Here is a 16,089-nt window from a genome sequence, read left to right on the forward strand (position 1 = left end):
TATTTGTAGTAATATATTGTATTATTACCGTGAACTGGCCATTGGCTGTAGATGGTGTATTGTAGTAGTATTTGTAGTAATATATTGTATTATTACCGTGAACTGGCCGTTGGCTGTAGATGGTGTATTGTCGTAGTATTTGTAGTAATATATTGTATTATTATCGTGAACTGGCCGTTGGCTGTAGATGGTGTATTGTAGTAGTATTTGTAGTAATATATTGTATTATTACCGTGAACTGGCCGTTGGCTGTAAATGGTGTATTGTCGTAGTATTTGTAGTAATATATTGTATTATTACCGTGAACTGGCCGTTGGCTGTAGATGGTGTATTGTAGTAGTATTTGTAGTAATATATTGTATTATTACCGTGAACTGGCCGTTGGCTGTAGGGATATAAATGGTGTATTGTAGTAGTATTTGTAGTAATATATTGTATTATTACCGTGAACTGGCCGTTGGCTGTAGATGGTGTATTGTAGTAGTATTTGTAGTAATATATTGTATTATTACCGTGAGCTGGCCGTTGGCTGTAGGGATATAAATGGTGTATTGTCGTAGTATTTGTAGTAATATATTGTATTAATACCGTGAACTGGCCGTTGGCTGTAGATGGTGTATTGTAGTAGTATTTGTAGTAATATATTGTATTATTACCGTGAACTGGCCGTTGGCTGTAGATGGTGTATTGTCGTAGTATTTGTAGTAATATATTGTATTATTACCGTGAACTGGCCGTTGGCTGTAGGGATATAAATGGTGTATTGTCGTAGTATTTGTAGTAATATATTGTAGTATTACCGTGAACTGGCCATTGGCTGTAGATGGTGTATTGTCGTAGTATTTGTAGTAATATATTGTATTATTACCGTGAACTGGCCGTTGGCTGTAGATGGTGTATTGTAGTAGTATTTATAGTAATATATTGTATTATTACCGTGAACTGGCCGTTGGCTGTAGATGGTGTATTGTAGTAGTATATTGTACTATTACCGTGAACTGGCCGTTGGCTATAGATGGTGTATTGTCGTAGTATTTGTAGTAATATATTGTATTATTACCGTGAACTGGCCGTTGGCTGTAGGGATATAAATGGTGTATTGTAGTAATATATTGTAGTATTACCGTGAACTGGCCGTTGGCTGTAGGGATATAAATGGTGTATTGTAGTAGTATTTGTAGTAATATATTGTAGTATTACCGTGAACTGGCCGTTGGCTGTAGGGATATAAATGGTGTATTGTAGTAGTAGCAGTAGTAATATATTGTAGTATTACCGTGAACTGGCCGTTGGCTGTAGATGGTGTATTGTAGTAGTATTTGTAGTAATATATTGTATTATTACCGTGAACTGGCCGTTGGCTGTAGATGGTGTATTGTAGTAGTATTTGTAGTAATATATTGTATTATTACCGTGAACTGGCCGTTGGCTGTAGATGGTGTATTGTAGTAGTATTTGTAGTAATATATTGTATTATTACCGTGAACTGGCCGTTGGCTGTAGATGGTGTATTGTAATAGTATTTGTAGTAATATATTGTATTATTACCGTGAGCTGGCCGTTGGCTGTAGATGGTGTATTGTAGTAGTATTTGTAGTAATATATTGTAGTATTACCGTGAGCTGGCCGTTGGCTGTAGATGGTGTATTGTAGTAGTATTTGTAGTAATATATTGTAGTATTACCGTGAACTGGCCGTTGGCTATAGATGGTGTATTGTAGTAGTATTTGTAGTAATATATTGTATTATTACCGTGAACTGGCCGTTGGCTGTAGATGGTGTATTGTAGTAGTATTTGTAGTAATATATTGTAGTATTACCGTGAGCTGGCCGTTGGCTGTAGATGGTGTATTGTAGTAGTATTTGTAGTAATATATTGTAGTATTACCGTGAACTGGCCGTTGGCTATAGATGGTGTATTGTAGTAGTATTTGTAGTAATATATTGTAGTATTACCGTGAACTGGCCGTTGGCTGTAGGGATATAAATGGTGTATTGTTTCTCGGAGGCAGCGTCTACATTGACGGGGCTAGCCTCTCCGTTCTTCCTCAGTTCCTCCAGGGCCAGACGCACAGCCAGGTACTTAGACAGGTGGTCGACTGTGGCGTTACCCGACGTCTTGATGTACCTGGGAACAAACTCAACACTACCACACACACACACACACACACACACACACACACACACACACACACACACGTGTTACTTAATGTCTTCAGCCAGGGACCTTGGACCAGAGACTAAATAACACACACGTAGCCCCTCACACACACACGTAGCCCCTCACACACACACGTAGCCCCTCACACACACACGTAGCCCCACACACACACACGTAGCCCCTCACACACACACGTAGCCCCTCACACACACACGTAGCCCCTCACACACACACGTAGCCCCTCACACACACACACGTAGCCCCTCCCTCCCACACGTTAACCCCTCCCTCCCACACGTTAACCCCTCCCTCCCTCCCACACGTTAACCCCTCCCTCCCTCCCACACATTAACCCCTCCCTCCCTCCCACACATTAACCCCTCCCTCCCTCCCACACATTAACCCCTCCCTCCCTCCCACACGTTAACCCCTCCCTCCCACACGTTAACCCCTCCCTCCCACACGTTAACCCCTCCCTCCCACACGTTAACCCCTCCCTCCCACACGTTAACCCCTCCCTCCCACACGTTAACCCCTCCCTCCCACACGTTAACCCCTCCCTCCCACACGTTAACCCCTCCCACAAAGCCACCTGGTCTGCACGGGGTCCTCCTTGTCCATGAGCGTAGGATGAGGACAGAACACCAGTTCTATCTCGCTGGCTCCGTCCACGGCCACGTCTCCTCCTCCTCCGTTCTCTGTAGCGTTGTCCATGTCCAGACCAGAGTCATCTGACGTCTTGGTACGCTTGATGCTTGGCCCCGCCTCCTGCTTTACATTTGTTGGGGGAAAGAGTCGCTGAGTCCAACCCAGGGGATAACATGTTACAGCAAGAAGACGGGAGAATGTCCCTGCTCTAATGTGTCCCTGCTCTAATGTGTCCCTGCTCTAATGTGTCCCTGCTCTAATGTGTCCCTGCTCTAATGTGTCCCTGCTCTAATGTGTCCCTGCTCTAATGTGTCCCTGCTCTAATGTGTCCCTGCTCTATTGTGTCCCTGCTCTATTGTGTCCCTGCTCTATTGTGTCCCTGCTCTATTGTGTCCCTGCTCTAATGTGTCCCTGCTCTAATGTGTCCCTGCTCTAATGTGTCCCTACTGTAATGTGTCCCTGCTCTAATGTGTCCCTGCTCTAATGTGTCCCTGCTCTAATGTGTCCCCGCTGTAATGTGTCCCCGCTGTAATGTGTCCCCGCTGTAATGTCCCCGCTGTAATGTCCCCGCTAGTATTGATCTTTACTCAACAAAATGTATATTTGTATGCATGCATTTATAGCCTCATAATAACATGGTACATTACATTGCACGCTACCCATCCCATGTCATACACGTCTCGTACAGCCACATATATATCCTACCCTTACACATTATGTCAGGGCCGTGCTGCCACGGCCCAACTTTACTGATTGCCGTTTAGGTATTTGATAGACGTGATTAGGGGTGAGAAGAAAAAAAAAACAGCTCCTTTAATCAAAAGTCCCAGGCTCAAGAAGTCCTGGTTGGAGGATTCAGGATTTCCAGCTTTTTCCCCCCTCTTGACCGTGGGAATTTTCCAACCGGGATTTCTGATAAACCTGGGAATTTACCAAAATGTTGCAACCCTACGCGGGAGTGAAGGTGTCCTTGTACCTGGTTAGAGTGGACGGAGGCGTTGCTGCAGTGGGAGGAGTCACCGTTGTCCTCCACCCCACTCCCGTTCTCCAGCTGGTGCTTCTTCCCTCGCTGCAGCCTGAAGGGAGGTGGGGACACCCAGTGGTGGGAGGAGGGAAGAGCAGAGAGGATTTCAATTCCATTGGATAAAGTAACATTCAATTGGACCATTGTTCCGGAAACATATTCTGTACCATAGGGTCAGTTTTTGTTGGTGAGGAGACACCTACATGGGAAACAGTGAGGAGCAGTACAGTCATGGCCTGTATCTTGAGGCCCTCCTCGATGCTGTGGGACAGGGGTTAGGGGTTAAAGGTCAGGGTACAGTACCTGTTCATGGCCTGTATCTTGAGGCCCTCCTCGATGCTGTGGGACAGGGGTTAGGGGTTAAAGGTCAGGGTACAGTACCTGTTCATGGCCTGTATCTTGAGGCCCTCCTCGATGCTGTGGGACAGGGGTTAGGGGTTAAAGGTCAGGGTACAGTACCTGTTCATGGCCTGTATCTTGAGGCCCTCCTCGATGCTGTGGGACAGGGGTTAAAGGTCAGGGTACAGTACCTGTTCATGGCCTGTATCTTGAGGCCCTCCTCGATGCTGTGGGACAGGGGTTAGGGGTTAAAGGTCAGGGTACAGTACCTGTTCATGGCCTGTATCTTGAGGCCCTCCTCGATGCTGTGGGACAGGGGTTAGTGGTTAAAGGTCAGGGTACAGTACCTGTTCATGGCTTGTATCTTGAGGCCCTCCTCGATGCTGTGGGACAGGGGTTAGGGGTTAAAGGTCAGGGTACAGTACCTGTTCATGGCCTGTATCTTGAGGCCCTCCTCGATGCTGTGGGACAGGGGTTAAAGGTCAGGGTACAGTACCTGTTCATGGCCTGTATCTTGAGGCCCTCCTCGATGCTGTGGGACAGGGGTTAGGGGTTAAAGGTCAGGGTACAGTACCTGTTCATGGCCTGTATCTTGAGGCCCTCCTCGATGCTGTGGGACAGGGGTTAAAGGTCAGGGTACAGTACCTGTTCTTGGCTTGTATCTTGAGGCCCTCGATGCTGTGGGACAGGGTTAAGGGGTTAAAGGTCAGGGTACAGTACCTGTTCATGGCCTGTATCTTGAGGCCCTCCTCGATGCTGTGGGACAGGGGTTAGGGGTTAAAGGTCAGGGTACAGTACCTGTTCATGGCCTGTATCTTGAGGCCCTCCTCGATGCTGTGGGACAGGGGTTAGGGGTTAAAGGTCAGGGTACAGTACCTGTTCATGGCCTGTATCTTGAGGCCCTCCTCGATGCTGTGGGACAGGGGTTAGGGGTTAAAGGTCAGGGTACAGTACCTGTTCATGGCCTGTATCTTGAGGCCCTCCTCGATGCTGTGGGACAGGGGTTAGGGGTTAAAGGTCAGGGTACAGTACCTGTTCATGGCCTGTATCTTGAGGCCCTCCTCGATGCTGTGGGACAGGGGTTAAAGGTCAGGGTACAGTACCTGTTCATGGCCTGTATCTTGAGGCCCTCCTCGATGCTGTGGGACAGGGGTTAGGGGTCAGGGTACAGTACCTGTTCATGGCCTGTATCTTGAGGCCCTCCTCGATGCTGTGGGACAGGGGTTAGGGGTTAAAGGTCAGGGTACAGTACCTGTTCATGGCCTGTATCTTGAGGCCCTCCTCGATGCTGTGGGACAGGGGTTAGGGGTTAAAGGTCAGGGTACAGTACCTGTTCATGGCCTGTATCTTGAGGCCCTCCTCAATGCTGTGGGACAGGGGTTAAAGGTCAGGGTACAGTACCTGTTCATGGCCTGTATCTTGAGGCCCTCCTCGATGCTGTGGGACAGGGGTTAAAGGTCAGGGTACAGTACCTGTTCATGGCCTGTATCTTGAGGCCCTCCTCGATGCTGTGGGACAGGGGTTAGGGGTTAAAGGTCAGGGTACAGTACCTGTTCATGGCCTGTATCTTGAGGCCCTCCTCGATGCTGTGGGACAGGGGTTAGGGGTTAAAGGTCAGGGTACAGTACCTGTTCATGGCCTGTATCTTGAGGCCCTCCTCGATGCTGTGGGACAGGGGTTAGGGGTCAGGGTACAGTACCTGTTCATGGCCTGTATCTTGAGGCCCTCCTCGATGCTGTGGGACAGGGGTTAGGGGTTAAAGGTCAGGGTACAGTACCTGTTCATGGCCTGTATCTTGAGGCCCTCCTCGATGCTGTGGGACAGGGGTTAGGGGTTAAAGGTCAGGGTACAGTACCTGTTCTTGGCCTGTATCTTGAGGCCCTCCTCGATGCTGTGGGACAGGGGTTAGGGGTTAAAGGTCAGGGTACAGTACCTGTTCATGGCCTGTATCTTGAGGCCCTCCTCGATGCTGTGGGACAGGGGTTAAAGGTCAGGGTACAGTACCTGTTCATGGCCTGTATCTTGAGGCCCTCCTCGATGCTGTGGGACAGGGGTTAGTGGTTAAAGGTCAGGGTACAGTACCTGTTCATGGCCTGTATCTTGAGGCCCTCCTCGATGCTGTGGGACAGGGGTTAGGGGTTAAAGGTCAGGGTACAGTACCTGTTCATGGCCTGTATCTTGAGGCCCTCCTCGATGCTGTGGGACAGGGGTTAGGGGTTAAAGGTCAGGGTACAGTACCTGTTCATGGCCTGTATCTTGAGGCCCTCCTCGATGCTGTGGGACAGGGGTTAAAGGTCAGGGTACAGTACCTGTTCATGGCCTGTATCTTGAGGCCCTCCTCGATGCTGTGGGACAGGGCCTGCTGGTTGGTGTGTTTGGAGATGCGGGCCAGAACCCTCTCCTGGTGGGCCTCGTACTCATCTCTGCTGGGGTAGATCTTACTGATGAGGGCGTCGAAGTTAGGGTCCGGCCGCAGGGACCGCTTAGACACCAGCTTCTTCCTGCACGTAGGGCATTCCTTGTTGCTAGGGGGAACAGACCGAGTTAGACCGAGCTTAGGTCCTTCACCAGGCAGGTCAATAAAATAACTCATCCTTATTTACAATGAGAGCCTGACCACCTCGTTACACAGGACAGTAACCCTGTGGCGGTGACGTCCTGTGAAACTAAGTTATCTGCAGTCAATCAGGACTTTGATTAAAAACACACAGACATGGTAATCGGTGTCTGAGACCAAACTAATAGATTAGTGTCAACGGTGGTCAAACCGAGTGTTAACATGGTTAGGGTAGGCTACATAACAAATCTTTATCAGAACCTTTACCCTGATCTGAATGCAATGATGATGCAGTCAGCACAAGACTAGTTAGAGGTAGGTGGGTTACTTTAGGTCAGGCTAGGAGAGGTTACTTTAGGTCAGGCTAGGGTTAGGGTAGGTTGGGTTACTTTAGGTCAGGCTAGGGTTAGGGTAGGTTGGGTTACTTTAGGTCAGGCTAGGGTTAGGGTAGGTTGGGTTACTTTAGGTCAGGCTAGGGTTAGGGTAGATTGGGTTACTTTAGGGTAGGTTGGGTTACTTTAGGTCAAGCTAGGGTTAGGGTAGGTTGGGTTACTTTAGGATGGGTAGGTTACTTTAGGGTAGGTTGGGTTACTTTAGGGTAGGTTGGGTTACTTTAGGGTAGGTTGGGTTACTTACATTTACATTTACATTTAAGTCATTTAGCAGACGCTCTTATCCAGAGCGACTTACAAGTTGGTGCATTCACCTTATTTTACCTACTTTAGGGTAGGTTAGGTTACTTTAGAGTAGGTTAGGTTACTTTAGGGTAGGGTTCTTTAGGGTAGGTTAGGTTACTTTAGGGTAGGGTTCTTTAGGTTAGGTTACTTTAGGGTAGGTTAGGTTACTTTAGGGTAGGTTACTTTAGGGTAGGTTAGGTTACTTTAGGGTAGGTTACTTTAGGGTAGGTTAGGTTACTTTAGGTTAGGTTACTTTAGGGTAGGTTAGGTTACTTTAGGGTAGGTTAGGTTACTTTAGGGTAGGTTAGGTTACTTTAGGGTAGGTTAGGTTACTTTAGGGTAGGTTAGGTTACTTTAGGATAGTTTAGGTTACTTTAGGATAGTTTAGGTTACTTTAGGATAGTTTACTTTAGGGTAGGTTAGGTTACTTTAGGATAGGTTACTTTAGGGTAGGTTAGGTTACTTTAGGGTAGGTTACTTTAGGGTAGGTTAGGTTACTTTAGGGTAGGTTAGGTTACTTTAGGGTAGGTTAGGTTACTTTAGAGTAGGTTAGGTTACTTTAGGGTAGGGTTCTTTAGGGTAGGTTAGGTTACTTTAGGGTAGGGTTCTTTAGGTTAGGTTACTTTAGGGTAGGTTAGGTTACTTTAGGGTAGGTTACTTTAGGGTAGGTTAGGTTACTTTAGGGTAGGTTACTTTAGGGTAGGTTAGGTTACTTTAGGTTAGGTTACTTTAGGGTAGGTTAGGTTACTTTAGGGTAGGTTAGGTTACTTTAGGGTAGGTTAGGTTACTTTAGGGTAGGTTAGGTTACTTTAGGGTAGTTTAGGTTACTTTAGGATAGTTTAGGTTACTTTAGGATAGTTTACTTTAGGGTAGGTTAGGTTACTTTAGGATAGGTTACTTTAGGGTAGGTTAGGTTACTTTAGGGTAGGTTACTTTAGGGTAGGTTACTTTAGGGTAGGTTAGGTTACTTTAGGGTAGGTTACTTTAGGGTAGGTTAGGTTACTTTAGGGTAGGTTAGGTTACTTTAGGGTAGGTTAGGTTACTTTAGGGTAGGTTAGGTTACTTTAGGGTAGGTTAGGTTACTTTAGGGTAGGTTAGGTTACTTTAGGGTAGGTTAGGTTACTTTAGGGTAGGTTAGGTTACTTTAGGGTAGGTTACTTTAGGGTAGGTTAGGTTACTGTAGGGTAGGTTACTGTAGGGTAGGTTACTTTAGGGTAGGTTACTTTAGGGTAGGTTACTTTAGGGTAGGTTAGGTTACTTTAGGGTAGGTTAGGTTACTTTAGGGTAGGTTGGGTTACTTTAGGGTAGGTTGGGTTACTTTAGGGTAGGTTGGGTTACTTTAGGGTAGGTTGGGTTACTTTAGGGTAGGTTAGGTTACTTTAGGGTAGGTTAGGTTACTTTAGGGTAGGTTAGGTTACTTTAGGGTAGGTTAGGTTACTTTAGGGTAGGTTAGGTTACTTTAGGATAGGTTACTTTAGGATAGGTTACTTTAGGATAGGTTACTTTAGGATAGGTTACTTTAGGGTAGGTTAGGTTACTTTAGGATAGGTTACTTTAGGGTAGGTTAGGTTACTTTAGGGTAGGTTACTTTAGGGTAGGTTAGGTTACTTTAGGGTAGGTTAGGTTACTTTAGGGTAGGTTAGGTTACTTTAGGGTAGGTTACTTTAGGATAGGTTACTTTAGGGTAGGTTACTTTAGGGTAGGTTACTTTAGGGTAGGTTAGGTTACTTTAGGATAGGTTACTTTAGGGTAGGTTAGGTTACTTTAGGGTAGGTTAGGTTACTTTAGGGTAGGTTAGGTTACTTTAGGGTAGGTTAGGTTACTTTAGGGTAGGTTAGGTTACTTTAGGGTAGGTTAGGTTACTTTAGGGTAGGTTACTTTAGGATAGGTTACTTTAGGATAGGTTACTTTAGGGTAGGTTAGGTTACTTTAGGTTAGGTTACTTTAGGGTAGGTTAGGTTACTTTAGGGTAGGTCAGGGGTACATACCCTGATCTGAGGGCGGTGATGATGCAGTCGGCACAGAAGCGATGCAGACATTCCTTGGTTGTCATGGTGTTCTTCAGCATGTCCAGACAGATGGGACACATCAGCTCACTGTGCAGGCTCCTGGGAGACACCGCGATCTCCAGCCCATCTGTGATGGCCTCCTACAGGGGACACAAACAGATGAAAACATATGCCTAACTCTGGTCCTATATATTGTATACCCTATACAGCCTCCTGTACAGGGGGAGGAGTATTCAGACCCCTTGACTTTTTCCACATTATTCTAAAACGTATTTAATTTGTTTTTTTCCCTCTCATCAATCTACACACAATACTTCATACTGACAAAGCAAAAACAGGTTTGAATTTTTTGCTAATGTATAAAAATAAATAAAAATCACATAAATATTCAGATCCTTTACTAAGGACTTTGTTGAAGCACCTTTGGCAGTGATTACAGCATCAAGGCTTCTTGGGTAAGACGCTACAAGCTTGGCACACCTGTATTTGGGGAGTTTCTCCCATTCTTCTCTGCAGATCCTCTCAAGCTCTGTCAGGTTGGATGGGGAGCGTCGCTGCACAGCTATTTTCAGGTCTCTCCAGAGATGTTTGATCGGGTTCAAGTCTGGGCTCTGGCTGGGCCACTCAAGGACATTCAGAGACTTGTCCCGAAGCCACTCCTGCGTTGTCTTGGCTGTGTGCTTAGGGTCGTTGTCCTGTTGGAAGGCGAACCTTCGCCCCAGTTTGAGGTCCTGAGCAGGTTTTCATCAAGGATCTCTCTGTATTTTGCTCCGTTCATCTTTCCCTCGATCCTGACTAGTCTCCCAGTCCCTGACGCTGAAAAACATCCCCACAGCTTGATGCTGCCACCACCATGCTTCACCGTAGGGATGGTGCCAGGTTTCCTCCAGACGTGACGCTTGGCAATCATGCCAAAGAGTTCAATCTTGGTTTCATCAAACCAAAGAATCTTGTTTCTCATGGTCAGAGTCTTTTAGGTGCCTTTTGGCTAACTGTCGTGCCTTTTACTGAGGAGTGGCTTCTGTCTGGCCACTCTACCATAAAGGCCTGATTGGTGGAGTGCTGCAGAGATGGTTGTCCTTCTGGAAGGTTCTCCCATCTCCACAGAGGAACTCTGGAGCTCTGTCAGAGTGACCATCGGGTTCTTGGTCACCTCCCTGACCAAGGCCCTTCTCCCCCGATTGCTCAGGTTGGCCGGGCGGCCAGCTCTAGGAAGAGTTTTGGTGGTTCCAAACTTCTTCCTTTTAATAATGTTGTGTTCTTGGGGACTTTCAAATGTTGCAGACATTTTTTTGGTACCCTTCCCCAGATCTGGGCCGACACAGTCCTGTCTCTGAGCTCTACGGACAATTCCTTTGACCTCATGGCTTGGTTTCTGCTCTGACATGTACTGTCAACTGTGGGACCTTATATAGACAGGTGTGTGCCTTTCCAAATCACGGCCAATCAATTGAATTTACCACAGGTGGACTCCAATCAAGTTGTAGAAACATCTCAAGGATGATCAATGGAAACAGGATGCACCTGAGCTCAATTTCCAGTCTCATAGTAAAGGGTCTAAGGCATTTCTGTTTTTTTATTCAACAAAAATGTTTTTTTTTTTAAATAACTGTTTGTCATTCTGGGGTATTGTGCATAGATTGATGAGGAAAATGTTTTAATTAATCCATTTTAGAATAAAGGCTGTAACGTAACAAACGTTTTATTTCACTAAAAAGACGATTCACACAGAAGTTCATGTTGGAAACAGTGAATATGACGCATTTAACGGTTCTCGGTTAACGTAAAGTCTTCAGAACTCTGTTTTACAAAGGAATCAATGAGGAGCCTTCCTGTAATATATGAACTGATTGGCTAGCCTATGCTGTGATCAATACCGTATATTATAAACTGGGTGGTTCGAGCCCTGAATGCTGATTGGCTGAAACCGCCTCAAATACCATGGTTATGACAAAACACTACGTTGGTAACCAGTTTATAATAGCTATAAAGCACCTCAGGGGTTTGTGGTATATGGTCAATATACCACGGCTAAGGGCTGTATGCATGCACTCCGCGTTGTGTCGTGCCCTAGTACAGCCCTTAGCCGTGGTATATTGGCCATATACCACATACCATATACCTCCTCAGACCTTATAGCTTAAATAGAGCTGCTCCCCTCCTCACAGAAGTCCAATCCAAGGCCATTACTGTGCTTCCATTGTTGCTTCGCTACCACATCCACCTTTATCTGCCTGCAATTAACACGCATTACCATTTCTCCCGACACGCCTCTGTTTCATGCACTGTTTCAGCCACTCAGAAAAGAGCTGCCAAAACTATCGTCAAAAAGTCATAGGAGGCACACTCTACAATATCAGACGGCTCCGTCTCCACTCTTAGCTACAGAGAGGTGTTTGAACTAGGGCTAAGTCTAACGCAGCTAGTGATGGTGTTCGGTGTCTGCAGCCATGTCAGGACATATACAAACCCTGATCTGTGAAACACTCAAATCTACGTAATGAAACTTTTAAAACTAAAAGTTAAAAGCAACCCTACCTGTGGAGTCCTCTGTAGCTCAGAGACAGAGAGGTGTTACAGTAAATGTGCTCCCCTACCTGTGGAGTCCTCTGTAGCTCAGAGACAGAGAGGTGTTACAGTAAATGTGCTCCCCTACCTGTGGAGTCCTTTGTAGCTCATACAGACTGAGTTCCCATGTCTTACTGAGGGGTTGCACCCCATTCGTCTGCACTGCCTGCGTCATACTCCCAACCTGGAATAAAAAACATTAGCACCATTAAAATGGACCAAACACACAGCCATCTCTGACCCACACAGTTTACTTTTGGTCAGCACCAAAGAATATATAGAGTTGATGTACCATTGGCTGAAAGCCATGGTATATCAGACCGTATACCATGGGTATGACAAAACATTTAATTTTTTTACTGTTCTAGTTACGTTAGTAACCCATTTATAACAGCAAAAAGCCACATCAGAGGTTTGTGGAACAGTTGAAGTCGGGAAGTTTACATACACTTAGGTTGGAGAAATTAAAACTAGTTTTTCAACCATTCCGCACATTTCTTGTTAACAAACTATAGTTTTGGCAAGTCGGTTAGGACATCTACTTTGTGCACGACACAAGTAATTTTTTCCAACTGTTTACAGACAGATTATTTCACTTATAATTCACTGTGTGACAAATCCAGAGAAGCAAGATAGGTAGATCAATCCAATAGCTTGCTAGGTCGATGTTTTACTTTACCAGGTAAGTTGACTGAGAACACATTGTCAGCAACGACCTGGGGAATAGTTACAGGGGAGAGGAAGGGGATGAATGAGCCAATTGGAAGCTGGGGATGATTAGGTGGCCATGATGGTATCAGGGCCAGATTGGAAATTTAGCCAGGACAAAAAAATAATTCTGATTGGCAGTGCCTGGCTCCCAAATTGGTGGGCATATGCCCTCCCAGGCCCATCAATGGCTGTGTCCCTCCCCGAGTCATGTGAAATCCATAGATTAGGGACTAATTCGTTTATTACACTTGACTGATTTCCTTATATGGACTGTAACTCAGTAAAATCTCTGAAATGGTTGCGTTTATATTTTTGTTCAGTATAGATAGCTAGGTTGATAAATCCGATACATAGCTAGGTAGATAAATGAATACTGTAGCTACATCATCAGGGAACAACTGGAAAACAGAAATAACCTCAACATGGTAATAGTTGTCAAATCAATCTGATGGTTTTTCAGGTTACTACCGTAGGATTCATGTTTTTGCCTCCAAAGCACATGAATTAGCTAGCTACCCTGAGTAACGTTACATTCATACCAATGTCAATGAATACTGAACTCTATTTTGGGAGGCAACTGGCAAACATTTTTTTATATTTTTTATATTTCCAGTTTCATGTCCCAGACATTGAAACAACATCACATTATTAACTAACGTTAGTTAGCACAGTATTATCAGAGCTAGCCAGTTGGCTTACACTCATTCGTCTTTGTGTAGGATTCTGGCTGCGTGCTACAGATGTGCGCATACTGAATCACCTGGATAAAATCTGCTTTTGCCTTTACATGCTCAATTGTAATCGTATTTAGAAATAATGTGTATGTGCATAAAGACAAAACGCGTTATATGCATATCATTCTGCAATGTCACTGGAAAAAACAGAAAGAGAGGCTCGCTAGCTAGCTAGATTGCTAACGTTAGAGCTGTGACGAAGCCTCACGACCAATCAACGATGCACTAATATAGAAGCAATATATTCTTCAATGTACATTTAGACGGTCAACCCATGTTTTATCGTTACTGTATGAGTCTAGCTGAAAAACAATCAAATATTACCAAAACGTGTTTGTTTATGTACTTACGTGTTGTGGATACAGACGAACCAGACTAGTATTCTGCCAGCAGCACAAACATTGACGTCACTTTGTATGGTAATGAGGAGTCATTCAAAATAAAAGCTCGCATTTCAAAACACATAAATGTGGATAACTATTTCAAAATACATTACATTGTAATCAAGGTCCATTTTTATTGTGCGTGTAAGCAAATGCAAGAAGGACTTTATGGAAACAATTACAAATATGCTTCTGAAGAAAAACAATTTTTTTTAACCCCTATTGAAAAATACAATGTCCAGATTGGTATGCTCACAACATTAGACTAAAGAGAAAAAAAAACTTTTATTTTTATTTATTTTTTATTTCACCTTTATTTAGCCAGGTAGGCCAGTTGAGAACAAGTTCTGATGTCCAACTGCCACCTGGCCAAGATAAAGCAAATGTACATTTAGACGTCAAATAGAGGTAAAAGTGGGGTAGAAAAGACTCAGTGGGGTCTATAGCATCTATCAGTGGAGGGAGTTCATATAAATGGCTGGAATTGAGTCAGTGGAGTGGTATCCGACCGCAAGGCACTACAGAGGATAGTGAGTACGGCCCAGTACATCACTGGGACCAAGCTTCCTGCCATCCAGGACCTCTATACCAGGCGGTGTCAGAGGAAAGCCCTAAAAATTGTCAAAAACTCCAGCCACCTTAGTCATAGAGTGTTCTCTCTGCTACCGCACTGCAAGCAGTACCGGAGCGCCAAGTCTAGATCCAAAAGGCTTCTTAACAGCTTCCACCCCCCAAGCCATAAGACTCCTGAACAGCTAATCAAATGGCTACCCGGACTATGTTAGTTTATGCTGCTACTCTCTGTTTATTATCTATGCATAATCACTTTAGCTCTACCTACATGTACATATTACCTCAATTACCTCGACTAACTTGTGCCCCCGCACATTGACTCTGTACCGGTACCCCCTGTATATAGCCACCACATTGACTCTGTACCGGTACCCCTTGTATATAGCCTCCACATTGGCTCTGTACCGGTACCCCCTGTATATAGCCTCCACATTGACTCTGTACCGTAACACCCTGTATATAGTCTCCACATTGACTCTGTACCGGTACCCCCTGTATATAGTCTCCACATTGACTCTGTACCGTAACACCCTGTATATAGCCTCCACATTGACTCTGTACCGGTACTCCCTGTATATAGCCTCCACATTGACTCGGTACCGTAACACCCTGTATATAGCCTCCACATTGACTCTGTACTGGTACCCCCTGTATATAGCCTCCACATTGACTCTGTACCGGTACCCCCTGTACATAGCCTCCACATTGACTCTGTACCGGTACCCCCTGTATATAGCCTCCACATTGACTCTGTACCGGTACCCCCTGTATATAGTCTCCACATTGACTCTGTACCGGTACCCCCTGTATATAGCCTCCACATTGACTCTGTACCGGTACCCCCTGTATATAGCCTCCACATTGACTCTGTACTGGTACCTCCTGTATATAGCCTCCACATTGACTATGTACTGGTACCTCCTGTATATAGCCTCCACATTGACTCTGTACTGGTACCTCCTGTATATAGTCTCCACATTGACTCTGTACCGGTACCCCCTGTATATAGCCTCCACATTGACTCTGTACCGGTACCCCCCTGTATATAGCCTCCACATTGACTCTGTCCCGTAACACCCTGTATATAGCCTCCACATTGACTCTGTACCGTAATACCCTGTCTATAGCCTCCACATTGACTCTGTACCGTAATACCCTGTATATAGTCTCCACATTGACTCTGTACCGTAATACCCTGTATATAGCCTCCACATTGACTCTGTACCGTAATACCCTGTATATAGCCTCCACATTGACTCTGTACCGTAATACCATGTATATAGCCTCCACATTGACTCTGTACCACAATACCCTGTATATAGCCTCCACATTGACTCTGTACCGTAATACCCTGTATATAGTCTCCACATTGACTCTGTACCGTAATACCCTGTATATAGCCTCCACATTGACTCTGTACCGTAATACCCTGTATATAGCCTCCACATTGACTCTGTACCACAATACCCTGTATATAGCCTCCACATTGACTCTATACCGCAATACCCTGTATATAGCCTCCACATTGACTCTGTACCGTAATACCCTGTATATAGCCTCCACATTGACTCTGTACCGTAACACCCTGTATATAGCATCGCTATTGTTATGTTATCGTATTACTTTTATTATTTTTTACTTTAGTTTATTTGGTAAATATTTTCTTAAATCTTTCTTGAACTGCCAAATCAAGTCTTATTGGTCA

At 45.0% G+C, this 16,089-nt stretch overlaps 1 protein-coding gene across 1 annotated transcript; it reads right to left on the reverse strand.

Moving 5' to 3' along the window:
- Nucleotides 1-1,956: 1,956 nt before the first annotated feature.
- On the reverse strand, nucleotides 1,957-13,828 carry rnf2 (ring finger protein 2; the record flags this gene model as incomplete). The annotated part of the gene is made up of 7 exons (XM_038983702.1): nucleotides 13,779-13,828; nucleotides 12,072-12,167; nucleotides 9,395-9,555; nucleotides 6,482-6,697; nucleotides 3,786-3,885; nucleotides 2,754-2,929; nucleotides 1,957-2,146 (listed from the first exon to the last, which is right to left on the reverse strand). Coding segments are annotated over exons 2-7 (930 nt in total), but the record flags the coding sequence as incomplete, so codon positions are not given.
- Nucleotides 13,829-16,089: the final 2,261 nt, after the last annotated feature.

The sequence above is a fragment of the Salvelinus namaycush genome, unplaced genomic scaffold (genome assembly GCF_016432855.1).
Source record: "Salvelinus namaycush isolate Seneca unplaced genomic scaffold, SaNama_1.0 Scaffold1830, whole genome shotgun sequence".
NCBI classification, from domain to species: Eukaryota; Metazoa; Chordata; class Actinopteri; order Salmoniformes; family Salmonidae; genus Salvelinus; species Salvelinus namaycush.